We start from the raw sequence: 27,891 nt of genomic DNA on the forward strand, positions 1-27,891 counted from the left end.
ATGTTCGAGCGGCCCAGGCGACCCTCCGTACTCGGGGAACCGTGGGACCACGTCCCTGGTGTGCAATCCCCTAGTACGGGCCTACCCTCCACCCAACCCAGCACCACGTACTGGGTGAATGAAAGGCGGATATCCCCTCTCCAAGGAGAGGGGATCTTCGCAACCCCGCGGAAGGGCGATCCAGGCCCGCAGCGCCAACAGCCAAGGTTTCCCCGGACTGCCGCACTCCCGTCAAAAGACGGGGTGCAGGCCTTTTGACCCCCCAACCGTGAGGATACGGTCGACTCTACCCCACTCCAAGAAGGGAGAAACCCCAGGACCATCCACCCTGCCGGATCACCGGCGTGCAATGGGTGAATGGCCCAATCCCGGGAGTGGGGTGACGTGGGACGGGAAGAACCCCGCAACCCCCCAGGCCGGACAACCGCCGGACCGGGCCATTGCCCGAGAGATCTGACAGCCGCATGGTATAAAAAAAAGAGGTATGCTTTTACGCATCATTCTATTAGCCAATCAGCGATCTGGAACAGGTAGCCTTCATATTGCTTTCTCAGCCAATGAGAATAGACCGCGTTTTTAAAAGATCGGTAAATTAATAAGTTTAAGATTATGGCTGTGTTCCAAAATTGACTGCCAGTGCTAAAAACTTATAGCGCACGTAACGGAAATTATAGATTTTCAGCGCTGGCAGTAATTTTGGAGAACACAGTTTTATACTTAATAATTTTCTATGCATAAACAAGCATAAAATATTAAGCTACAATAAAATTGAAAACTATTTTTCTAATCAAATATATTAATAAAAAAATAAAACAATGATGGTAAACAAATAAATTATTAATAAGTATATACATAGTACTAAAATATAAAAAAATTAAATCAAATAAAGAATATGTATTTTTGAATTTTTTAAAACAAAACAAAAAAATAAATTATGTAGTAAGAATATATTAAAATTTTTTTGTAATAGTACAAATAGGTAAATAAAAAGACGGTATAATAATTTTAAATATGTAAATAATTTATTTTTAAAAACTACTTAAAAAATTTTGTAATTTTTTTTGTTCGATGCTTATTAGTAACGTCAGATTTTAGTTTTTTATTTATTTCTCTTAATCTAATATAAGTCCTTGTTCGAACAAGACATTGAATAACTTCTTCAGGAATATAAAACTTGTTTTTAATTTTTTCTTGAACAAGTTTTGTGACGCTCTTGAAAATCCAGTCTTCTTTTGACAAGAAAGATCCATGAAATTCTTGAAAGATTTTGTTCATCTTATTTGCGGTATAAATGAGAGCGTCACTTGGGTACATCAAATTTCCTTCCGACAAAAATTGAATCCAATCAGGTGAATTATGATGTACTCCTAATTGACGCGTTGGTACACCTAAATGGGGATACTTTTTTCGAAATCTGTGAGCTGCATATTCAGCTATATAATTAAGAGCTTCACCTTCGATTATTTCTTGAACGACAGTTCTTTCATCGGTGGGAATATCATCTACAGAAACGGAATGTAACATGATTTATACAAGAATAATTAATACGTTCGCAAAATAGCCATGTATCCATGGTGTAAACTTCTTCTTACACCATGGATGCACCGGTGAAATATTCCCTTTTGCATCTATCATGTATGGGATAATGACCGTCCTTTTCGGTAGCATCAATATTCGGTAGCATCAATATTTTTAACATTGTAAATAAAAATACCTCTATCAGAATCAGAATCATAGAAATCTGCTGAAACCAAATGTTGATCCTGCAGATCTTTGAAAAGATTATCGTCTTCTTCATTGACATTGACATTTCGGGATTTTCTAAAGCTATTTGCTTCATAGGATTGTTTAGATCACTAAAATCAACCAACGTCACGTCACAATCTGGTTGAGTGTTACAAGATTCAGACAAAATATCAGCTGAATGTTTTCCGAGTATATACCAACGTAGCCTATAGCGTAGATTTAAGGCAGATGGCTGGTCATTTGTAGCTCCCATTCCTCGAAGGAATGAAAATAAGTTTTCTAGACAATCTTGGTTTAATTTGTTTGTCAAAATAAACTTTACTTTAAAATCATTAGAATAAGTTTCTTGTAAATATGGTAACAATTGTTCAAGCGATGTGTTACTCAGTATTATTCCTTTCTGAAATGGCAGTAAAGTATTATGCTTTTGTACTTTTATTTTACGCATTAAATTCGTAACATTACGTAAAAGTTCATTTTGTTCCTCTAAATTGCATCCGTAAGGTGTTTCACTAGGTTTTCCTTTACTACAGAATTTGCTGTTAAGAAGGTCGAACCAATCGTTTATCTGTTCTACAAATTCTGCTGTTTCTTTACAATTTTCACTAGTCAAAAAACCTTCTTGGTGATACCATGTAATTGCACGCGCCGTACTTTTAGACAAAACTTTTGCAGCAGACCGAACTTTTTGACGATTAGCGCCTGAGACATCCAAAATATTTTGCAATATTTTGTGTAAAATTTTCAAGTCTTTATTTTCTTGCAGCTGTACTATTTCTTCTATACATTCTTTAGTAATACGTTTTTCGTTTATAATAAAACCATTATCTAAAAAATGATTCCTCACAAGCTTCAGTAGATGAGGGACATCGGCAAATACAAAAACTTTAAGATATTGATTTTTTGGATGCAAAAAGAAACAGTTTTGTGAGTCATTTATGCCGATATTTAGTTGTGTCCAAACTTTGGTATTTGAAGATCCCAAATCAGTGGTAACTGCTACTACAGTGAAACCAACATCGTACAAATTCGAAATAACATCTTTTTCAATGTTCAGCGTTAAAGGTTGATCTGCTTTGTAATAAATTACTTGCTTCCATTTGCCGAATAAACCTCTAGCCATCCCCACTTGGCAGGTCTTGTGTGGCCCAACGACTCGCTCGTTTTTTTTTTAATCTCTACTTTTTGCGATGTATAAATCTCATTGAAACTAAGAACGACTATTTTTTGAGAAGCAGACATAGATTTTCCTTTCTCTTTTATAACACTTATCACATCTTTCAAAATACCTTCATCTAGATTTAAGCGAGTTGCCCATTTTCGCAAAGTAGATAGTCCAGGAAGTGGCCGAAGTGAGTATTTATTTTTCCTTAAATATCTATACGCTTTTGGACTGACACTCCGTAACGATATTGCAGAGGAAATGTCTTCTATATTCCATTTAACTCGCTTTTTATTTGGGTACATAATTCTTTCAATTTGCTTTGGTGTAAAAACATTTTTAAGAACTTCGTTAACTTTCTTTTTAATAGTAATATTTGTTCGCTTTTCAAGACGCTTTAATTTTATTTTAAGTGCATTAATTTCCTTATTCTTTTTTGCCAATTCTTCATCTTTCAGTTTTTCTTGACACCTAAAATAAGATTAAAATAGCTTTAATGAAATTTATTTTATTTTATGTATTTTTTCCGAATAGTGGCACATTTAATAATCTTAAATATGTAAATGCTTATATTCATACCTGACAGTTTCATGATGATCTTGTACAATTGATTGACTTTCACTACATCCAGCCATGTTAAATGAATGTTCTACATTACTTAAAGTAATTTTATTACTATCAGAAACACTGACAAACAAGTTTTCGCAATCCTTTGTTACTTCATTTTTATCTGAAACACTATTATAACAAATAAAAAAATACTGTCACTTTAAAGTAAAAGGAAAAAATTATAAATATTCTATGTATGTAGTTATGTATGTACCTGACATTTTCATTGATTATGTTATTGACTGATGTGGAAATATTCATGCTTTTGCAATTTTGGTCATTTGAAACCTCAATGTGTGTGCATACATTTTCTGTATTTATATTTTCAGCGTTGTCTCTGCTTATATTTGAATTAACTATTGTTTTAGCTATTATTTCGGCATTTTTTCTATACACGTTTACTTCTCTCAAGACACCTCTTGCTTCCTCAAAAATCAAATTTTCTGTCGGTACTGCATTTGGTAAAAGTGTACGTATCCCCTTTGCATAATTATCACCTAAGCATTTTAAATGTTCTGGGATTTCCTTATAACAATTTAGTGCAAAATGTATGGAACATACTCGAGCTATAATAATTAAAATGTTTACATAGGTAATAAATTATTTTAATATTTTTCACGTCTTAGTTAAAAAGTATACTTACCACTTTTGAGGTTAACACTTTTACCACATGCTTTTATCCATTTTGCTGCAGTGTCTTCGTCTTTCGGGAAAGAAAAGAAACGTATTTTCTTTTCTTTCACATTCTCGTACCTATTTTTACATCCCTTAACACTGCACACAGGCATATTTACATCTTTTGTAATACGGTCTGTAGTTACGATTCCGTTCTGTTTATGGATTGTCAAAATCCAATATGTCGGCGACTTGTTCCACCGCCATGTCTGCGCAGAACAGATCAAATTTTGGTCTGCCGAAAGAGCATACCTCTTTTCTTTATACCATGGACGGCCGCCATCGACCCAGAGGGAGGCGGAGGATCACCCATCCCACCTCTCTCCCCAGGGAACCAGTGTCCCCCCCGAGCATGCCGGAGCACCGGCGTGCAATGGCCGAGGAGGAGCCCCCCCAACCCCGTGGTTTTTTATCGAGGTTTTTCTTCCTCTAGGCCGGTGGGAGGAGTAGAAACTCCTCCCTCTCGGTCCCAGCCGACCGGGCGTTTGTAGTCGGGGTCGCCTTCCCCTACCGACGCTTTAGAGTCAGGGAACAAGTTCCCCGACAGGGGCGCCGGACCCTATTGTGCCCCCAAGTCTCGACAAGTCGAGAGGAGAGGGCACGGCATGCTCTTAAACCCTGTACCTCCCCACCGAGCCCTCCCTTCGGTATGACCGAAGGTACTGCCTCAGTGGATCGTTGGTACAGGGAGCCCTCTCACCACGTCAAGGTGGCATGCCACGAGAGGGAACCTAACCTTGGAACCGTACGTTAAAACGTCCGTTTCCCAGATCAGTCGCGAACCGAGCCTGGAGACGTTGGACATGTCGCAGGCAAGGAACAACACCGCCAGGGAGCAGAAGGAGCCGAGGGCGGCTACACCCGTACCTGAGCAGTGCAGCCAGGTGACCCGGGAACTCGACAGCGGTCTTTGCGAGGACGATAGCCAACTCATCACGGAAATACTGACCCAACGAGCCGACGAGGAGGTGAGCAGGCTGTTGGAGGTGGGCTCTCAGCCCGCTGGACAACTCGGACGTGCGGAAGTGCAGAAGGGGCAGCAGCCGGACTCAGCCGAGTCGCAGGTCATGGAGTTCACGCAACTCTAAACAAGTGGTTCTTGTTCTATATCAGTCTGACTATTTTACTTTTATTTTTCATTAACTTTGTACGAATACGTTTTATTTCATTTTATATTAGTTTTTCAAGAACACACTTATAGCTTTAAGCAGGGTTCACATCCCTCGTATGATTATTCGATATTATATTATTCATTTTTATTGATATATCCTTATTGCATGAAGTAGCACGGCTACGATCTATTACATTTTCTTTACACTTTTGACACTTATAGCGTTTTCTACTGGGAAAACTAGTGCAACACTGGTGCACACTGAGTGCAATTTTATTGTTCCACTGTGAAAATCAGTTCACATATTTTCAGTGTTTAATGTTCTGCTAGCAAAATTAGTGCAAAGAAATTGCACTGAGTGCGACTTTTGCTCCACCGTCTTTTGAGACGGTGGAAAGAGCCAGTGCAAATTGAAATAGAGGTTATGTTCGTGCTTTATGTGTATTTATATGGTATGATATACAATATTATATTACATTATTTTAATAAACTCTATAACAATAAAATTGTTTTTAGTTTTAAACCTATAAATATATATAATAGCTGTGCAGATATTAACATTTTAACGTTTAAAAATCTTGAAATGTTTAAAAACATAAATAAATAAATAAAATGTTATTATAAAATAAGCAATTTAAGTTCGTATAATTATTATATGTGTTTTTACTCTCAGGTAAAATTATAAAATGGATAATGCCAGTAAAATAGGTGTCTTATTAGAATTATTGTCTACAAGTAGTAGCAGCGAGGAGGATGAGAATGAAATTTTGCTATCGCATATACGCAATTCTATTCCAAAAATAAGGAATTATATAAAAAATGTAATTCATGAAATGTCTGACAAACAGGTAAGTTGAAACTCCGCATATTTTTAATAAAGAAATTGAATTCTATTCTTTTTCAAGTTTAAGGAAAGATTTCGTTTAAATCGAACTACAGTTTACGAAATTATTAATGATTATGAGCAATCTCAGCCATATCTAACTGATAATACACACGGAGGTAGTACTCCTATATCAGCTGAAACTCAAATACTTTCTTTTATTTGGTAAATATTCATACATCTGTATAAATTTTTAAAATATTGCAATTTTTATTATAAAATGTTGAAAATTTTAAACCTTTAGTTTTAGCTGCAATAAATGTACTTTAAGAGATGTTTCTGAAAAGTTTGACATAGGCTTATCTACTTTGTTTCGTCACATGAATAGAGTAGTTAATTATTTACTAAATTGTGGAAAAAATATTATAAAAATGGCTGAAACGGAAGAAGAAAAAGAAAATTTATCAAGAGAATTTCAAAAGGTAAAAAATTTAATATTGCTTATTATTTTTTCGTCTAACGCATGCGATTATATTTCAGATTTCAGGATTTCCGAATGTAATTGGTTGTATAGATGGATCATATATTAATATACGCACACCCGCACATAAAATTAAATCTACATATACAAATAGACATGATTTGACATCTGTCACATTACAAGCCATTTGTGATCATAAGAACAGATTTTTGGATGTATTTACTGGAATTCCAGGAAAAATTCATGATGCTCGAGTTTTAGCACTTTCTGACATAAAAGAAAAGCTACCATATATTTGTGAGAAAAAATATCATATTCTTGGTGACGGAGCATATGCCATTAGACCGTGGTTACTCATACCATATAGGGAAACGACGAATTTAAATTGTAGTCAAATCAATTATAATAAAAAATTCTGTGCAACTAGAGTAAAAATTGAAAACACCTTTGGCATTTTTAAAGGTCGTTTTCGTCAACTTTTACGATTAGATATGCATAAAATTAAAAAAATCAGTAAATATATCCTTGCACTTTGTGTTCTACATAACTTGTGTATAGAAGGGAATGATTTCATCAATAATGAGGACTATATTCAGGATGAAAATATCAATTGGGAATCAGAGAGAGAGGATGATATTATATCCCGAAGTGCAGGAGAAGCTAAAAGAAATACCATAAAGGATAGCTTGTTCTTATTTGAATAAAATAATTTCTAATCTTTTATTATATAAACTTCATTTTTTATTGCTCCACATAAATATTGTAATATTAATTACAGTTGAAATAAGTTTTAAACTAATTGTAAAATACGAAGTACAAGTACGTAAATAAGCAGTTTGTACTATTTTGTGCAACAAAAACATTTGTTCTTTTCGTTTTTATAACAAAAAAGTAACTTTTTATGACTTAGAATTAAGCTCAAATATAATCTCAAACAAAAATAAACTTTTTGGTATAAAACTACATTAATGTCTTACGTTTTATTTCCACAGAATTAAAGTAGTTAAGCTCGAATATAATCTCAAACAAAAATAAACTTTTTGGTATAAAACTACATTAATGTCTTACGTTTTATTTCCACAGAATTAAAGTAGTTAAGCTCGAATATAATCTCAAACAAAAATAAACTTTTTGGTATAAAACTACATTAACGTCTTACGTTTTATCTTCACAGAATTAAAGTAGTTAAACTCGAATATAATCTCAAACAAAAATAAACTTTGGTATAAAACTACATATTTATCTTTATAAAAAATATCTATTATCTTTAAAAAATAGTATCTTTAAACGTACACTTTACATATCTTTCTTAAAAAGTTTTTCAATAAGTGCCAGTTTTTCTTTGTGACGTTTTTCCTTGCTCTCTTCTTTTAATTGATGTATCTCCAATAAAGTTTCTTGAACTGATTTCTTTTTATTTTCTTTTGTCTCCTTTTCAATTTTTCTTTTCAGGAAGTGTACAGTTTTTTTCTCTGGAATCATTTTCACTGCACTTGATGAACTAGTAGACTGGTCGCTGCTTGATTCGTTATTTTTTAGTATTCTTGTGTTGTTAATACTCATTAATATCTCTGGCTTAATACTGTCATCTAAGGAAGCGATTTTTTCTAGCTGGTCTTCGTATGGAACATCGACTCTGTCATTGCCAGAACGTTTATTATGCTGAATTGCGTCCTTCTTTCTTTTTAATAATGTTTTAAATCGATTTTCTACTTGGATGGAAGTGTACTTTCGGCCTATAGTGTCTTCAATATCTTGAGCAATTTTTTCCCACATTACTTTTTTATTCTTAAACTTTTTCATTGGTCCTACCAGTTTTACATAAATTTCATATTTTTCTAATAGTATTTCGGTATCTTGTTTGCCCCATTCTGATCGTTTTTTTGCACCTCGGGTTCCGTCTTCCTCTGCAGCCTGTTCTAACTCTGACTGTAATTGACCAGATTCTAACTCCGACTGTAATTGATCAGATTCTAACTCTGACTGTAATTGACAAGATTCCTCTTTATCTGCTTCATATATGACAATTTGCTCATTATTTACAATTTTGTAGATGATTTGTAATGGATCTTGCAGGTTGATAAATTCATTCTCTATTAAGTTTATTAAATATTTAACTGCATATTTATCATCCTCTAAAAATAAATATACTATATTCAACTTTTATATGTAAAACAGTATATGTAATAAAATTATTTAAAACCCCTAACAGACATATTTTACTGAAAGTACTATGAAATTGATGAAAATTAAAATAAAAATTATTTAAAAATTACTGAATATACTTTAATGTAAATCATAATTTCTATTATAAAATGTAATGTAATACTGCGAAATATAAGAAAAGTTATATTATACTGTTAAAGATAAGTAATAACAAAGGAGGAGGGTCCCTAAGGCCTGTTTTCGGCACCCCTTCAAAATTGGACCAAAATGGCTGGAATCACTTCCTTATACCCTTGGAAGTAATATTTAGTCAATTCCAGCCTAAACGGAAGTATTTAGAGTGTATACTTCAAGTATACATGGTGCATCAGCGCGCCCGTTTCAAGCATTTTTTTGGAAAACTAAGCGTTTTTGAGAAAAATGTTTCAGATAAAAGTTGTATGGTTTCAAGGGGGATATAAGATGGTGTCATTGGTTTGACCTTGGATAGTCATTTGAAGGTCACGTAAATGTCAATTTCCATATTTTATATAGAACCCCCTATTTTTTTACATATCTTTAATTGTAGCTTATTTCGAGAGCTTTCCAAAACACTCATAACTAAGTCATTTTTCATTAAGTACTTTGCGAGTTATGAGGCTTCTTACAGATAGATTTGTAGAAACGTTACTTAAGGAGATCCGAGATTGAAATCATATTATTCATTCTTGTTGATTCTCCACACGTGAACAGTAAAATCGTAAACGTAATCTTCCTTTAAGAAGCCACGTAGAGTGGGGTGTTGGATTTACGTGAGTCCCCTTGCCTGTCACTTTTTGGGGTGCTAGATTAAAAAAGTGAGTCCCCTTGCCTCTCACCTTTTGGGGTGCTTGATTAAGGTGAGTCCCCTTGCCTCTCACCTTTTGGGGTGCTTGGTTAAGGTGAGTCTGATGAAATGACTATCCAAGGTCAAACCAATGACACCATCTTATGTCCCCCTTGAAACCATACAACTTTTATCTGAAACATTTTTCTCAATAACGCTTAGTTTTCCAAAAAATGCTTGATACGGGCGCGCTGATGCACCATGTATACTTGAAGTATACATTCTAAATACTTCCGTTTAGGCTGGAATTGACTAAATATTACTTCCAAGGGTATAAGGAAGTGATTCCAGCCATTTTGGCCCAATTTTGAAGGGGTGCCAAAAACAGGCCTTAGGGACCCTCCTCCTTTTTTGAAATATTAGATCATCATGCATGAAATTTATTGAATTAAACTAAAAACTGAATTTTTATTAAATTATTGATGAAATAATGAAATAGGACCAATTGAGAAAAAATTTCAAGTACATTTTAATAAAATTTTATTATATTTTCAGTAAAATATTTTCATTGAGGACATTTTTACCTTTTATTGATTTGACATCCTTTATTTTCATCTTTTTAGTGTTAAAACAAAAAATGTCATCATTTAGTTGAAATGTCAGTTCGTCACTCGAAGATCCCATCTTATAATAAATAATTTTACTTCACAGACTTCTATATAATACTTCGATGCTTCGAATCATCTATACAATATAAACAGTTTAACGAGGTTAGGCGTCTCGGTTCTCGGCGGTGATGCACGAGTACTACAAAAAATGATGTGTTCCACTGAACCGCACTAAACCTGCACTATTAGTGCACTAATGGAGTTTTCATTGAAACCTACCACAGCGCTGGTGCTGCACCAGTTTTCTCAGTGGAAAACGCTATTATACACTACAATTGTGACAACACATAGAAATAAACCCTTTTATATATCCTTACACTTTAATTCAGTCATTCACCTGTCGTTTCACGCGATATTAAGCCAGAGGGCATTGATTAAGATTAGACGATGGACTCGGACAAGTTCCGAATAATAGTATTAGCTTTCATATTCATTTTGTTCGCAATAGCGATAGTTTCGATCCTACTGCTAGTGTATTCGCATAAAGCCGGTTCACAACCCTATTACTTACCGTAGAAACAATCAAGCATGAAGTTTTCGGAATACCTAGTGGTCGTTACGATTATATTCGTACCGTTAATTATAAATTTTCCAGATCCGTACTTAGTTTTCGTTCTATTTACACTTTTCACGACATACATTATGATTTTAAACGATCCCGCAGGGGAATGACACACCTACACCTTTGCGATACACTTTTACACCTTTTACACTCGTAGCGTTGAAAAAATAGCATGAGAACGACACCGATAGAGGTGATGCACTTCGCTACACTTTCCTACACTTTACACACCAGCGCGTTACAACCGAGCGTGCGATACGAGCCAACATAGGCGTTACACTTTTATTACACTTTCATACACTTTCCTACACTTTACACTTGAGCGCGTTACCAGCGAGCGTGCGAGACGAGCCGACATAGGCGTTACACTTTTCCTACACTTTATTACACTTATCCACACTTTATACACAAGCGCGTTACCAGCGAGTGTGCGAACCGAACCAGTGAAGGTTCTACACTGAACAACACTTTAATACACTTTTATAACTTCGATATTTCACTTAAAGCCAAATGGATTCATTCCAGGCGTACGATTATATTTTCTTACACTTTATTGCAATTATGCTTATTTTGATTTACACTTTGCTACACTTTTACGTAATTTTTACACTTTGGCACGGAATTGAGCCATTTTGACATTGTATTTTTTAATTTGATAACTTTTTAACTTTCCCTGTCACTATTAAGACAACATATGTATTACTCATTATGCATGCGATAGATTAAGTCGCTATTATTTTACTTACCTTATTTTTATACTTACCGTTTATCACCGCCGGTGACACCAAATGAGACGATTCCTCAAACGATCCGGGACACCTGAAAGAAAAAAAAAAAGATTAATTAAAATTGCGTTTAACGCATACTTACCTGGTTTCGTAGGGATTCGTTGAAATGACTTTCATACGTGGAGAGTCACTCGGTGCGAGCCTAGTGACTCTGTGTCCGCTTACGCGAAGATTCGCGGTGCAGCGGCGCGATTGGTTCACGCGCGGGCGATAGCCAATTCGCGTCTTTGCACCTTGAGGAGCGGCATCTCGCTAAAAGTGTAGATGCCGAGTCAACGTGAACGACTCGGCACACGAATAGTTACACTTTTAGTGTTTGAGGAGTCGTACCAGCTACACCGATGGCACGACTAGCCAATGGCAGAGATTCGCGCCCGTTTGCGCATCATGGCGCATGCGTCGCGTTTAGGTGGGAGAACCACACCCGTCCCTCGTGGACAGTTCGCCGTGAGATATCGAAGCGTCGACACGTACGAGCGTCGCGCGTAACAAATTCGACTTCGGCTTGCTTATCCCGTTTACCGCCTACGATAAGCGCGTGTGATATTTCATCGCGGATAGTCCGTTGCGCGATTACGTGGCGTAGAAATTACGTGGTAAAACACGAATCCGGCCGACTTATCCCGTTGATTGCTTGCGCTGTTAGCGTGAGTTATAATCGAGAGAGATTGTTAGAAGCGATTGCGCGATCCGGGATATTGAATCCTCAAACACGATTGTACATACTTAGAGCGAGACGGCGGTTCGAGAACACTCGACGTACGAGTACACGCGATTGAGCGAACGCGTCCGTTCCTACACGGAGATTGCTGTAGTGAGCAAATTAATAAATTGTTAATCATTTTATTACAAAAATAAGTGATTTCAATCGCGATCCCAGTGAAATTCCTATCCATACGTCCAAAGATTACGCGTCGTTACACAAGGGCGTGGTCGACGACCTTGAACACGTCTGCGGCGTAGTACACGGCGGCCATTGAGCTGGAAGGAAGGAAGGGACATAGCAACAGCGAGAGGTTTCTGTATTTGAGCCTTAAAATACAGTGGCGACCGTATAATTCAGCCCAAGTAGTAAGTGGCTATAAATTCATTTTTTACATCACCAATCGTTGTTCCGGTCACAACCTAACCTAACCTTGGGACCGTACACTAAAGTGCCCGTTTCCCAGGCGAGTCGGAATTCTTCCGCCGAGACGGTAGTCATGTCCCAAGAACCCGAGCGAGCCGAGAGGGACCGCAGGGAGCAGAAGGTGCAGCAGGGGCAACCCGAAAGAGCTGGACAACAGCCGCAACAAGCTCAGCTGAGTTTGACCGACCCATTGGTGGACCAATCGGTGCCACCCGACTTCGACCGCATTGCAGACGAGGAGGTAGCGAGGCTGCTAACCGGGGGCATAACGCCCATACGAGAAACGGCATCGCCCGGGTCTCAAATATTCTCTACCGAGGTGCAGAGGGAGCAGCCGGGGAGTCAACCCGTGGACGAGAACCAGGAGATGGACACCGGGGAAGTGCAGTGCTCGCAAAACTTTACCGAATTGTAAAGGCATGCGCGTCTGGAAAACTTTTATTTTTTATAATTTAATATTGTGTGTGTTGTGATTTCTTATATTTTTGATTTGATTTTATTCGAGTTTATTCAAGCGTAGAACGCGCATAGTGTTTGATCGAGCTATTCAATAAATCTTATATTATTAGTTTGTTCATTAGAGTTTTTAGCACGCGAAGTGCAGTACTTTTTATTTTAAACATTATTTTAAGTATCCATATGCGGATAGCGGCGGGGCAAAGTGCCACCGCGTTACACTTTTATAGTTTTAAGAACACACACAGCGAACACATTCGTTACACAATACACATCCGATAATAAAGACGATTTACATAAGAGACATTGAAAACCCACCTTAAACTTACCCGATTACAAGTATAACCGATCCAAGATGAATTCAGATAAATTTTATATAATAGGATTAGCTTTTATATTCATTGTTTTTGCCATTTCATTAATTTGCATATTGATGTTAGTTTATTCACAGAGATCAATTTCAGAACCATATTACACGTCATAGAGCACATAAAAATATCAACAATGCAGTTTACAACGTACGCGATAGTTTCCATAGTTATCTTTTTGCCAATGATACTCAATTTCTCTGATCCGAACTTAGTATGCATGCTATTTATCCTTTTTACACTTTACATCGTGATTTTAAACAATCCGGAGGATCCCGAAGGGAATTGATGTACCTACACTCGAGACGTTACACTTTATTACACTTTTTGAACTTAGACACCAGACAGACACGTTTACGATACAGACGGACAAAAAGGGTGTTACACCTTTTACACTTTGCTACATTTTCCGTACAAACGACTTAGTTATAGGTCTGCGGAACGAGCGAGCGTGAGCTCTACACTTTCATTATACTTTGCTACACTTTCCGTACAAACGACTTAGTTATAGGTCTGCGGAACGAGCGAGCGTGAGCTCTACACTTTAATTACACTTTACCACACTTTGCTACACTTTAGGGTAAAACCTTAATATTTTATCATTATCTTATTAATTACAGCGAACTAGAGAGAGAACGGCCAAAATGGAGCTATTCCAGGCCAAAACTTATTATTTTTTACACTTAATGTTAATTTTATATATTCTAACTTACACTTTTCTACACTTTAGTGTTCTCTCTACACTTTTATCAGGCCTAAAGCCAAATTAACTTCATTTGCATGATTTTATTATTATTTTGATATTCCCTGTCAATCTTAAGTTTGATTTTATTATTTTCATGTACGCGCGATAGAATTAAGTCGACGCGATACTTACTTTATATACTTACCGTATTTACACCAAAAGGTGCAAGCTTGAGCATCGCCGATGCATTTCATTTCATTATGTTGGGACGATTCCTTCAATGAACCCGGGTACCTGTAAAAGAAAAGATATAATTAACGACGGGCGTAATGACCGTTCATACTTACCTGGCTTCCATGGGATTCGTCCGTGTGACTTCTTCCGAGTCACTCGATACCGTTCGAGTGACTCTTGATTCGCTCGTGCGAATCGTCGCGGTGCAGCGACGCGAATCGGTTCACGCTTCGGCGATAGCCCTTCGCGACGTTGCACTTTAGGAGGAGAGTTTCTCTCCTGGGTGTAGAGATAGAGTGCATGATAAACCGTCTCTACGCGCCGGTTACACTCGAAGTGTCGAAGGAGTCGTACCGCGCTACACCCGTAGGTACGACTAACCAATGGGAGGGCTTCGCGCCCAAACAGGCACACCGGCGCATGCGTTGCCTCAAAGTGGAGGGACTCGACCCATTCCTCCTGGACAGTTCGTCGTGAAACTTCGATGCGGTTGCACGTTGCGGTGATCGCGAAACAAATCGAAGCTGACGTGGCTTATCCCGTTGACCGCTTGCGTTAACAGCGTGATTAATAACGATTCGATACGCGATACGGCATAACGATCCATTCGTGTAAGTCGACGTTTAGAATACACCCTCAAACGGAGGATTAAACCCGGATACGGGAAACGTTTGTAGAAGTGAAGGAACAATAAATTGTTGTTTATAATAAAACGAGAGTGATTATATCTCGGCCCGACAACAATTCCTATCCGTGTTCCGTATATTACGCGACGCAAAAACAGGGCGTGGCTGACGGCCTTGAACACGTCCGCGGCGTAGAAGACGGCGGCCATTGAGCAGGAAGGAAGCGAGAGGCATAGCAACAACCAGAGGTTTCTGTATTTGAGCCTTAAAATACAGTGGCGACCGTATAATTCAGCCCAAGTAGTAAGTGGCTATATTTTGATTTTCACAACATCAATCGTTGTTCCGGTCACAACCTAACCTAACCTTGGAACCGGTGGCTGAAGTCATCGTTCCAAGGTCGGATCCTCCTAACCAACAGACCACGTACGAGCCGATGGATTAGACGGAGGTGATCCCGAGGGTTCCGGAAGCCGTACAACAGATCGATGAAACTGACCAATCGATGGGCCTAACGGAAGCAGAGGTGCGACTATTTATGTCAAACAACGACGCGGAGCAATTGGCCCTGCTTCAATCGTTCCCAGAGGTCATAGAGGAAGAGGTCGTGGCCCAGTGCGGGGAACAGCCCGCTGGACCGCAGGAAGAACGCGACAGCCAATCGAGGGACCAGGAGAGCGTCGAGGATCAGTCCGACCAGACGGAGGCGCTGGAGACAGTGGCGGGAGCAGCGACGGCCCCGTAAAATACATAATCTACCCCAATTGCGCGAAACGATCCGTTTAGGATCAACGGCCAACGAAAAAGGTCGAATAGACACACCGTATGTGTAAAAGGCTTAAGTTTTTGATTATTTTATTTGAGAAGTCTATTCCGTTTACGAACGAGATTTATATTCTATTCTTTGAGTTTATTTTATTTTATTCTATCGTTTAATTAAGCATTGAGAAAGTTTTACGCCAATAGCGCGACTACCGACCCAAGAGGTCTCGTTTTTATATTAATTCTATGATTTTATACTAGTAACGCATGTAGCGACCAATAGGAGCGTAGGGAGTCAAATACACTGTATTTTATACAAAATAAGCGCAAGCGAACAACCGAAAATCCTTTCGACCAATCCCACGCATCCCAGAGCGAATATCAGTAGGAGCGAAGACAGAGCCATCGCGAGAGCCAATCACAGGCCATGGACTCTGATAAATTCAGAATAATTGTTCTTACATTCATTTTCATTCTTTTTGCGATTTCTATCGTATGCATATTACTTTTAGCAGAGAGAAGCCTGAGAGAGGCCACGGGCGCGATTTCGCTGTAACTTTATTTTGAAGCGCCTCTATGTCCACAAAATGTGGACATTGAACTACGTGGCCAATGTCTATAAATATGTAGGTAATGTCCACGATTTTGTGGTGCTCTTCCGTGCTATATCTACGACCTCGTGGTAATACAGAGATCCCAGGTTTAGGTCTCTGCTACATAGCCTGTGGAGGGGATAGGCTGTGGAGGGGATAGGATCGCGTCACGTGACGCTGACGCACACAAGCCAAGCGCCCCGTGTACATGTGCGCTCAGCGCTCGGCCAGCCTCGGCCAGCTAGAGAGAGCAAACATGCTATGCTCTTTCTCTTTCTCTCTTGAACCGGCGCGTCGTCAGCCTCGCAGACGAAATACGTATATTAGCGGTATACTGTCGCGTGCGTCTTTCTACACTAGATGCGATCAGATGCGATACACTATCATATCGCTTAATGATTTTACAATTTAGAAGTTAAAATCATTAATTAATTAAATTACAATTTCTTGTGTATATAAAAAGTATTAACTTAAAAACAAAACCGAGAACTTGAGTCGCCAGTAAATAATTAACAATCAGCACAGGAGTTGTGTTCGACCAAACTGGTAATTTTATTATTCAAAAGACGCTACGTTTCGACCGCAAAATTAGGTCCTTTTCAAGCGTGTATAACTCACAAATATTATTTAGTTAGACATAGTTGCCAAAATACGCTGAATCTAAAAACTAAACATTAGATTTTGTAGAACGCGACAAGCAGAATAAGTCCAGAAACATTATATAAATAAAAATAACTTACATATTGGAGTGTTAATTACAAGACATAAAACACAGTTTAACTATATTTTCGTTGTCTGTATTATATCAGAGAGACGAATCCCTGTCGTGCGATGGTAAAATTGCGACTGACAAGAAAGGACAGAACAATAAACATTGGCTTCGAATTTTTCTGAAGTAAAGAGAGGGAAGTAGACGAGAAGGGGATATTACGTTTCCTTTATGATATGTTTATAGAGAGCATTGAGACTCTCCGTGTCATTTTGCATATTAATAGTGTTGTCCAAATTTTTAATAAAAAACATCTCGGCTAATTCCCTCTTTCTAATCAGTTTTTCTTTGTGCATTATCTCTGGATTCCCCCAAGCAAAGTCATGTCCACGGGATATTCGATGTTCATTAACTACAGAGTATTTGCCAGCTGGTTTTTTGATATCCTTTTGGTGTTCTTTCAGACGCGTGCAAAGATGCCTTTTTGTCTGCCCTATATATATAGCATTACAATCTTTACACTTGATCTTGTATACGATTTCCGTTTGTTTCAGATCATTAATTTTATCTTTACCGCGTTTAATCAGGCAATCTAATTTTTTAGGAATTGTGAACAGAGACGTAATATGGCACTTTCTCAGCGTGTGATTAATATTTTCGCTTAAATTCTTTATGTATGGTAACAGCATGCACCTCTTTAAATCAAATTCTGTTTTATTGTCCGTGGAGATGTTATGTAAGGTATCACGTGTTTTTAAGAGGTGTAACCTATTTAAAATGTGTTTATTAATAATTTTGCTCGGGGGGGTGTTTATCCGCCCCGGATTCGCGAATGGTCAAGCTCGGTTGAAGGACCAGAGGGCCCGTGCCCTCACGAAAGCGATTAGAGATGCCAAAAAAGGGGGGGTGCGAAGCGACTCACCGTATCGTAGCCCGTGATGTCCTCGCACAGCCTCCGTCCTTCCTCCTGGTTCTCGTGGTGGCGGAGAGTCAGCCCAGGCAGGATGGTCGTGCAAGACGCATGCGGATCACGGGATCGTGCGTGCAGGCGGAAGACAAGCAAGCAAGCGTTAATGCACACGATTCGAATCACACGGCGCCGTTTCGCGGGGTGCACCCGGGCGCGGAATACCGTCCACAAAATCACTATGTGGCAAGATTCTATCGATACGATGTAATTCTTCTCGAAAAGCGAGAGACGACGACGGTCCGAGACGTGAGGCGTCGAGTACGGCCCCAACTTTTACTGTCTTCTCTCGCGTACGAAATACAACTGTCCCGGTGCTTGCGCCTCGCGAAGACACCGGGAAGAAGCTCCTCTTCTTCGTGCTTGGGGTGGCCGCCCGCGTGCGGGCAGCACGAGTCGGGTGAGTCGCGCGAACATTGACTATCGAATGGATCGCGATCCGCCAACGTCGCGCGCGAGTCGCTAATACGAAGTGAGCGTCGTTACCGACCGTAAACGAGACAAATATATACAAAGATGCTAAGCAACTAATCTAACGCGAATACAATACAATGACGCAACTAACAACTATTTACAAGTAACTATTTACACGCGAGTACCAAACATCCCGCCCACCAAAATGCAGCGAGATGCATTTTTTTACGGATCGGGGTTGGTCGCCTGGAGAAGTGTGCCCATCGGCAGGGGGCACAGCTTCACCAGGGGACGCACGATCGAACCGCCCGTCACTCGGACCGTGGCGACCCGCGGAACGCCATCGCGACCCGGGTGAAGGGACTCTACGCGGCCGCGCTTCCATTGGAGAGGCGACGCATTCTCCTCTCGAATGAGTACGAGTGAGCCCACGGCGAGCGGATTAGCGGAGGTCCACCATTTGGGACGCTGCTGGAGAGTACAGAGATACTCATGATGCCAGCGTCTCCAGAAGTCCTGGTGAATTCGCTGTATTAATTGCCATCGACCTAAGTGGTTCACGGGGAGAGGAGTCAAGTCAGGAGAGGGAATGGCCACCAGGGGCTCCATTGTGAGGAAGTGACCGGGAGACAGGACCTCGAGGTCCAGAGGATCCGTGCTCACGGGACAAAGCGGCCGCGAGTTCAATACGGATTCTATCTGAGCGAGGACCGTCGCGAACTCCTCCAACGTCAGAATCTGCTCCCCCACCACCCGCCGTAAGTGAGTTTTAAAAGATTTAACGCCCGACTCCCAGAGGCCCCCGAAATGGGGCGCAGAGGGAGGGTTGAAGGACCATCGGATCCTCTCCCGCTCCGCCGCGCCGCGCATGTGTGCTGCGAGCTCCCGAGAAGCGCCCACAAAATTCGTGCCGCAGTCACTATATAACAAAGAGCAGCGTCCGCGACGGGCTACGAAGCGGCGCAGCGCAGCGAGGAAGGATTCCGTGGTCAACGAGAGCGCCGCCTCCAAGTGGACGGCCTTAACCGCGAAACAAACAAAAAGGCAGACATATGCCTTAAACGAGGAGACCCCTCGCGCTCGGCGAGTGACGAGCGTGAAGGGTCCCGCAAAGTCGACGCCGCTCACCGAAAAGGGCTTGACCTGGCTCACGCGGTCGACCGGTAGCTCCGCCATGAGCGGTTGACTCGGGCGAGGGTTAGCTCGGAAGCACCTATAACACGCAGAGAGCACGCGTCGAATTGCGCGATGGACTCCGAGGATCCAGAACTGTTGTGCGAGGAGATATTGGAGCGTGCGTCTACCCGGGTGCAGATTCGCACGGTGCTCCCGCTCGATTATGAGGTCGGTTAACCGGTGTTTGTTGGGCAACAATATAGGGTGCTTGGTCTCGTAGGCCAATCCCGAGTGAATCAGCCTGCCGCCCACCCTGAGAAGACCCGTTGGGTCCAAAAAAGGAGCGAGTTTGAGAAACGGTTTTGGCAGCCCTTTCCGGTGCCCTAGACGATCGATCTCCTCCTCAAACGAATCCTGCTGGACGAGTTTGATTAACGTTAACAATGCGGAATGCGATTCGTGTTGGTCCACGGCCAAGGTCGCGGGTGCCGGCCTGGCCCTGGAACGACTTAGGAATCGAGAAACGTATGCGACTATTCTACAGATTTTGTCTAGCGACGAGAAGCGATCCAATAACGCGAGCAATGAACCGGGCGGATCGAGTGACACGAGCGAGGTGATCCGCTCTTCCTCGCGGGGAAGCGACTCCTCCGAGAGGACCGGTTCGACGTGAGTCTCGAAGTCCGTCAACCACTCGGGTCCCTCCCACCACATCGAGCTAGCCACGAGGTCGCGGGGAAACAGTCCGCGCGAGCAATGATCCGCCGGATTTTGATCCGTGGGCACGTGTCCCCAAGCCGCAATCGGAATCCTCTCCTGTATACGAGCGACGCGGTTGCGTACGAATGTCTTCCATCGATGCGGAGAGGATCGGATCCAACAAAGCGCGACCGTGGAATCGGACCAAGCGCGCTCAGTGTCAATGACGGTGTGACCCCGTAACACCTGACGGACGTACGCAGTTAAATCGGCGAGGAGCAACGCGGCACAGAGCTCCAATCGGGGTAACGAGACCGCGCGGAGGGGAGCCACCTTTGACTTGGCACAAAGAAGCAAGCGTTTGCTCTCCGATGGAGCGACGACACGCAGGTAGATTACGGCCCCGTAGCCCAGCTCACTTGCGTCACAAAAACCGTGGAGCTCATATCGAATGTTATCGCCCACTGGGAACGTGCGCGGGATACGGAGCGCGGTCAACGCGTCGAACTCCGATTGGTAACGCTCCCATTGGCGGCGGACCTCCAACGGGGGTTCGTCATCCCACTCGAGCTTTAGCGTCCATAACCTCTGGATCAGGCACTTCGCGGTGAACGTCAACGGGGTCAAAAAACCCAAGGGGTCGAACACGCGGGCCACCTCCGACAAAATGGTGCGTTTCGTGCAGTTCCGATTCAGCGGGTTGATTTGAAAGCCAAAGGTGTCCGACTGAGAATGCCACCGGAGTCCCAGGACCTTGAGGACCTGGTCATCGGCTGACTCAAACGAAAGCATCGCGTCGCTACAGATTGATGGGTCGAGCCCCTCCAACGCTTCGGAGTGGCTGCTCGCCCATTTTCGCAGTTCGAAACCGGCGCCTCGGAACAATTCGAGGAGCTGATCTCGCAGCGCGACGGCTTGACCGACGGAGCGGACGCTAGCCACGACGTCGTCGACGTACAACGATTCGAGCAAGGTGGTGTAAACTAGGGGGTATCGTTCGCGATTCTCCCGCGCTAATTGAAGCAGACAGTAAATGGCCAGGAACGGCGAGGCCGTATTCCCGAAAGTGACCGTGTTAAGCAAGTAATCGAGTATGGGGTCCGACTCCGAAAAACGCCAGACGATGCGTTGGTAATCGCGATGCTCCGGCGTGATCCAGATCTGCCGAAACATTTGTTTTACGTCGGCGGTGAGAGCCACGAGTTTCGCGCGAAAGCGGAGGAGAACCGCGACTATGTCGGGCTGTAGCTTCGGTCCGCTTAGAATCGTATCGTTGAGAGATAACCCGTTCGGGCATTTCGCTGAGGCATCGAAGACGACGCGAAGCTTGGTGGTCGTACTGTCAAGTTTGTGCACCCCGTGGTGCGGCAAATAGTAAACCCGGCCGTCCGGAGGAGCGGCCTCACTCGCGATGGTCATATGACCGCTATCCAGATAATCCTGCATAAAGGCGTTATAGCTCTGTCGAAAGTCCAGATTTGACTTGAAACGGCGCTCGAGTGCGCGCAATCTATTTACGGCTATCGGCCGCGAATCCACGAACGTGGGAAGGCCCGACGCGAACGGGTACGAAACGACAAAACGACCCGAATGGTCACGGTAAGTAGTTCTTTCGAAGAACTCTATACATCGCTGATCCTCCTCGGATCGAGGAGGGTGTTCCGGCACGTCCTCCAGTCTCCAAAATTGCTCCACCGCGGCATCAATTGACTCGAGCGTGGTGGCAAAGGTGTGCAGTGGCTGCACTTGTAACGCCGGAGAGACCGCGCCCATCAGTACCCAACCGAACGCGGTATTGAAGGCGTCCGGTTCCCCGGCTCTCCCGGTGCGGCGACCGTCACGTAGCACGGATACAAAGGAATCCGCGCCCAGCAATATATCGATAGAGCCCGGCAGATGATATTCCGGATCCGCGAGCGGCAGTCCCGTTAAGTGACTCCAATCCTTAGAGTCAACTCGATGGTTAGGCAACGGCGAAGTTATGCGAGGGAGCACCGTGGCTTCGATCGGGAAACGAAGATCACCCCGATTCTTTACGCGAATCACGAGTGAAGTGAGGCCCCGAGTGGTGGCAGCCTTCGTCTCGTTGACGCCCAAAACGGCGACGCTATGTCTAGTCCGCGCGAAACCGCCCCTTCGAAGGCAGCTTTCTGTAATAAAGTTTGCCTGGCTGGCGCTATCCAGCAACATGCGTACTGGAAATGCGTTGCCCCTAACGTCAAGGGCCTCGGCCCGCACGGTCGAAAGGAGCACCACACTGTTAGAAACGCTGGCCATCGAAACGATGGGCTTGTTTTCGACGATGGTTGAGGGCGCGGACTCGCTGGCGCCCGAAGCTATCGAGGGAACGGTTGCGGGAGAAACCGTGTTAGCCTGCTCGAAGTGCAGGAGCGAGTGGTGTTTCGATTTACAGGACCGACAGGTCCACGAGCTGGGGCAGGTTTTGAGGTTATGACCCGAGCGCAGGCAGTTCAAGCATAATCCCTTGTCACGCGCGAGGTCGTGCCTCTCCCTTGCCGAGAGTTGAAGAAAACCGGCGCATTTTGCTAATAAATGCTGCTCTCCGCATTTTACGCACGCGGCGTTCCGGGTGACGAGCGAGGTAGTCGCTGCGCCCTTCTTCGCGGGAGTCGACGGCTTCGATTTGCCCGATTGCGCCGAAGGACCCGCCACTGACGTGAGAACCGAGCAGTAACTCGATAGGTATTGTACCAGCTGATCGAAACTCGGCGAGTCCACCGACATGTGGCTCGCTTCAAACTTCTCCCGTAACGTAGGGGTGAGTTTTTCCAGCAAGTGATTATACAGCATAAAATCCCACGCCTTGACCGGATAGCCTAACATTCCAAGAGCGCGCGTGTTCTCGGTGAACCCGTCCAATAACGCACGGAGAGAGGCGGGAGTATCCCCAACCAAAGGCTCAGCGTGTACGACTGCACGCCAATACTGCTTAGCTAACTCGCGCTTGTCCGAATAGCGCGCCTGTAATGCGTCATACGCGATGGGATAATTTTCCACTGTCAACGGCAGGTGTTTTACGACACCGAGAGCCTCGCCAGAGAGCGAAGTCAGTAAATGCTGAAACTTCTCGATGACGGTAACGTCGAGGTTATTGTGAACCGCCGCGTCGAAGAGCGCGATAAAGGTCGGCCACAGCGCGAGATCTCCGCTGAATTGAGGGAGCGCGAGCTTCGGCAGGCGAATGGCCGAGCGAGACGCGGACGATGGAGCCGGCGGATCGGCCTTCCGTGCGGCTCGAGCCAATTTCTCGTATCGCCCCACGACAGCGAAGCGCAATCGGTCGAACTCTTCGCGAATCTTATCCTCCGTCTCGAACTCGTCGTCCCCGACGTCTTGGATAATCCTTAGGTGATTTCCCTCGAAATCATCTACCACTTTCGCGACCGTCGGGTAGCGCGCCATAAAGTCCGCCTGCTGAGTCGGGTTTTCCGATGCGAGCACCGAGTATTGATGAATTTCCCTCATGCGGCGAATGCATAGCTCGCGCCGCGATCGAGCCCCCTTCGTCATGGTGAGGATGATCTATACGCGCGCGAAGACAGGAGAATCAACAACGGTTCGAAGGCTTTGTCCTACAGGAGTGAGAAGGATCGGGAGATGACAACTAATATTTGCGAGCAAATGTATGTGCACGTGATCAGAGCACGTGCCAAATATTTTCAAAGGTCTCGTTTCGAACGCGGAGACCAACAACAATATCGAAAAACACCGCACCGGTCGCCAAGGTCGGGAGGGGCGGGCGTCTCGAATTCGACGGTTAAGCTGAAGCAATGGAATATCGCGAATATTCGATCGCTTATTATTACACAAACTATGCTTAAGAGAACGGCACCGAGTGTGCAATCGTACTCTCGAGCGCAAAAAATAATAGCGCACGCACAGATGATGTTGCACCAAGCGTGCAGCGAACGCGAATTCCAAGTAAGCGAACGGCACCGAGTGTGCAGGTGTTCTCTCGGTATCGAGCAATAATAGCGCACGCAACGAATATGCGGATATTCCCGTCGCGACGTGCTGAAAGCGACGTACGGACGACAGATATCACGCGGTCCGAACGTGCTGATGATTCCGTCAAATGATGTTGCACCAAGCGTGCAGCGAGCGCGAATTTCACTTGAGAGAACGGCACCGAGTGTGCCGGCGTTTTCTCGATCGCGAGGAATTACGGCACGCGCACAATCCCCGCGCGAACTTCCCCTCACGGCGCGCCGAATACACGCGGGGAGCGAGAGTGATCCCGCGGTGCGAACGTGCACGCGTCAATTATCGCGTTAATCTGTATTGCACGCGGGTGCAGGGATAGCGTGTCGAATAATGGCACGCGCGAAATCTTCACGCGTATTTCTTCGCCACAGCGTGCCGAATGCACGTGCGGACAAGAGCGATCACGCTGTGGGATCGTGCACGCGCCGATTATCGCACAACGGAATGCCCAACAGGGCCGACTAATATTACGAATTAATGCGAAGTATTGCGAATCGCGCGAAAGGTTGGCGGAAATAACGAACGCGAAGCTAGATCCGGCTCGAAGGACCAATGCTCGGGGGGGTGTTTATCCGCCCCGGATTCGCGAATGGTCAAGCTCGGTTGAAGGACCAGAGGGCCCGTGCCCTCACGAAAGCGATTAGAGATGCCAAAAAAGGGGGGGGGTGCGAAGCGACTCACCGTATCGTAGCCCGTGATGTCCTCGCACAGCCTCCGTCCTTCCTCCTGGTTCTCGTGGTGGCGGAGAGTCAGCCCAGGCAGGATGGTCGTGCAAGACGCATGCGGATCACGGGATCGTGCGTGCAGGCGGAAGACAAGCAAGCAAGCGTTAATGCACACGATTCGAATCACACGGCGCCGTTTCGCGGGGTGCACCCGGGCGCGGAATACCGTCCACAAAATCACTATGTGGCAAGATTCTATCGATACGATGTAATTCTTCTCGAAAAGCGAGAGACGACGACGGTCCGAGACGTGAGGCGTCGAGTACGGCCCCAACTTTTACTGTCTTCTCTCGCGTACGAAATACAACTGTCCCGGTGCTTGCGCCTCGCGAAGACACCGGGAAGAAGCTCCTCTTCTTCGTGCTTGAGGTGGCCGCCCGCGTGCGGGCAGCACGAGTCGGGTGAGTCGCGCGAACATTGACTATCGAATGGATCGCGATCCGCCAACGTCGCGCGCGAGTCGCTAATACGAAGTGAGCGTCGTTACCGACCGTAAACGAGACAAATATATACAAAGATGCTAAGCAACTAATCTAACGCGAATACAATACAATGACGCAACTAACAACTATTTACAAGTAACTATTTACACGCGAGTACCAAACAAATTTGTTTTGGAAAATTGTTGTTATTTAAGATGTCTTTGACTGTTTTGATATTATTGCTATGGAATCTTTTATCAGAAAGTAGTATCGCACGATCAACTAAACTTGTGATGGTATTCAACTTGTATTTTAAAGGTTGGTTCGAATAAAAGTTTGTACATCTTCCCGAGAACGTTTGTTTTCGATACCAATTCGTTAGCAGAGTATTGCCATTTCTAATGACAGTTGTGTCGAGGAAGTTAAGAGACCCGTTATTTTCAATTTCGTATGTTTTGAGTCTAGGATGATAATCATTAAAAACTGTAAGTATCAGGTCCACGTTTTCTCGGGACGACCGCGAAAATATTGTCCACATATCTGAAAAATAATGAGATGTTGAGAAGGATATCAGAAAACCAGCTGGTAAATACTCTGTAGTTAGTGAACATCGAATATCCCGTGGACATGACTTTGATTGGGGGAATCCAGAGATAATGCACAAAGAAAAACTGATTAGAAAGAGGGAATTAGCCGAGATGTTTTTTATTAAAATTTCGGACAACACTATTAATATGCAAAATGACACGGAAAGTCTCAATGCTCTCTATAAACATATCATAAAGGAAACGTAATATCCCCTTCTCGTCTACTTCCCTCTCTTTACTTCAGAAAAATTCGAAGCCAATGTTTATTGTTCTGTCCTTTCTTGTCAGTCACAATTTTACCATCGCACGACAGGGATTCGTCTCTCTGATATAATACGGACAACGAAAATATAGTTAAACTGTGTTTTATGTCTTGTAATTAACACTCCAATATGTAAGTTATTTTTATTTATATAATGTTTCTGGACTTATTCTGCTTGTCGCGTTCTACAAAATCTAATGTTTAGTTTTTAGATTCGGCGTATTTTGGCAACTATGTCTAACTAAATAATATTTGTGAGTTATACACGCTTGAAAAGGACCTAATTTTGCGGTCGAAACGTAGCGTCTTTTGAATAATAAAATTACCAGTTTGGTCGAACACAACTCCTGTGCTGATTGTTAATTATTTACTGGCGACTCAAGTTCTCGGTTTTGTTTTTAAGTTAATACTTTTTATATACACAAGAAATTGTAATTTAATTAATTAATGATTTTAACTTCTAAATTGTAAAATCATTAAGCGATATGATAGTGTATCGCATCTGATCGCATCTAGTGTAGAAAGACGCACGCGACAGTCAAGCCGCTAATATACGTATTTCGTCTGCGAGGCTGACGACGCGCCGGTTTAAGAGAGAAAGAGAAAGAGCATAGCATGTTTGCTCTCTCTAGCTGGCCGAGGCTGGCCGAGCGCTGAGCGCACATGTACACGGGGCGCTTGGCTTGTGTGCGTCAGCGTCACGTGACGCGATCCTATCCCCTCCACAGCCTATCCCCTCCACAGGCTATGTAGCAGAGACCTAAACCTGGGATCTCTGTATTACCACGAGGTCGTAGATATAGCACGGAAGAGCACCACAAAATCGTGGACATTACCTACATATTTATAGACATTGGCCACGTAGTTCAATGTCCACATTTTGTGGACATAGAGGCGCTTCAAAATAAAGTTACAGCGAAATCGCGCCCGTGGCCTCTCTCAGGCTTCTCTCTGCTTTTAGCTTATTCGCATTCAGCGGGAGCACAACAACCATATTATTTACCGTAGAGTCAGTAGAGTCAATAGAGTCAGCGAAATGCGGCTTAAGGAGTACTTGGTGGTCACTTTGATCATATTCATACCTTTGATAATCAGTTTTCCAGAGATACATACAGTTAGCATGATATTCGTTCTATATACCTTATACATCTTATTGTTAAGCCTCGAGATCGATCCTAGATTGGTTCCGCGGAGGGGCACTGACAATGAGTGGGGCGACGAATCCGGCGCGACCACGCGACACTAGGAAACGGCGGCTCGTGGCTGCTACAAGAATTTTCCTGTCGCGAAGGATCCGGAACTTGCCGGGCCTAGCGCAAAACACGCATCGAAAATATTCGATTTAACGGAGAAACTGAACACTGTAAAATTAAAAAGTATGTTTGAGCGTAAAACTATTACACCAAACAAAATTTGCGATGCTATATTGCAAATTTATTCCAAATATAAGGAAAATATTGACGATTTTATACTTTTTTTGAGAAACATAGCGAAAAAAGATATGGTTTGAAATATGTTGTATTATTTTATCTGAGA

At 43.1% G+C, this 27,891-nt stretch overlaps 3 protein-coding genes across 3 annotated transcripts; 1 reads left to right on the top strand and 2 right to left on the bottom strand.

Annotated features, from left to right (window-relative positions):
* Positions 1 to 1,588: 1,588 nt before the first annotated feature.
* LOC139812969 (uncharacterized) lies at positions 1,589 to 4,459 on the bottom strand. Its single transcript, XM_071778165.1, has 5 exons — positions 4,161 to 4,459; positions 3,732 to 4,083; positions 3,488 to 3,646; positions 3,036 to 3,379; positions 1,589 to 1,884 (listed from the first exon to the last, which is right to left on the bottom strand). Exons 1-5 carry the CDS (start codon positions 4,303 to 4,305, stop codon positions 1,589 to 1,591), a joined length of 1,296 nt encoding a protein of 431 aa, XP_071634266.1. The 5' UTR covers positions 4,306 to 4,459.
* Positions 4,460 to 6,136: 1,677 nt separating this feature from the next.
* On the top strand, positions 6,137 to 7,311 carry LOC139812971 (putative nuclease HARBI1). Its single transcript, XM_071778166.1, has 4 exons — positions 6,137 to 6,151; positions 6,209 to 6,351; positions 6,431 to 6,608; positions 6,667 to 7,311. The coding sequence occupies exons 1-4, from the start codon at positions 6,137 to 6,139 to the stop codon at positions 7,309 to 7,311; spliced, it is 981 nt and encodes a 326-aa protein (XP_071634267.1).
* An 11,453-nt stretch (positions 7,312 to 18,764) lies between these two features.
* LOC139812992 (uncharacterized) lies at positions 18,765 to 23,840 on the bottom strand. The gene has a single exon (XM_071778205.1). The coding sequence runs from the start codon at positions 23,838 to 23,840 to the stop codon at positions 18,765 to 18,767; it is 5,076 nt and encodes a 1,691-aa protein (XP_071634306.1).
* Between the last annotated feature and the right edge of the window lie 4,051 nt (positions 23,841 to 27,891).

The sequence above is a fragment of the Temnothorax longispinosus genome, chromosome 5 (genome assembly GCF_030848805.1).
Source record: "Temnothorax longispinosus isolate EJ_2023e chromosome 5, Tlon_JGU_v1, whole genome shotgun sequence".
NCBI classification, from domain to species: Eukaryota; Metazoa; Arthropoda; class Insecta; order Hymenoptera; family Formicidae; genus Temnothorax; species Temnothorax longispinosus.

Coding starts and splice junctions, on each gene's coding strand:
- LOC139812969 (XM_071778165.1), bottom strand. CDS start 4,305: ATGCCTGTGTGCAGTGTTAAGGGATGTAAAAATAGGTACGAGAATGTG. Junction 4,084..4,160: donor AAGTGTTAACCTCAAAAGTG/GTAAGTATACTT, acceptor TAATTATTATAG/CTCGAGTATGTTCCATACAT. Junction 3,380..3,487: donor GATCATCATGAAACTGTCAG/GTATGAATATAA, acceptor ATCTTATTTTAG/GTGTCAAGAAAAACTGAAAG.
- LOC139812971 (XM_071778166.1), top strand. Junction 6,352..6,430: donor CAAATACTTTCTTTTATTTG/GTAAATATTCAT, acceptor TTAAACCTTTAG/TTTTAGCTGCAATAAATGTA. Junction 6,609..6,666: donor TATCAAGAGAATTTCAAAAG/GTAAAAAATTTA, acceptor ATTATATTTCAG/ATTTCAGGATTTCCGAATGT.
- LOC139812992 (XM_071778205.1), bottom strand. CDS start 23,840: ATGAGGGAAATTCATCAATACTCGGTGCTCGCATCGGAAAACCCGACT.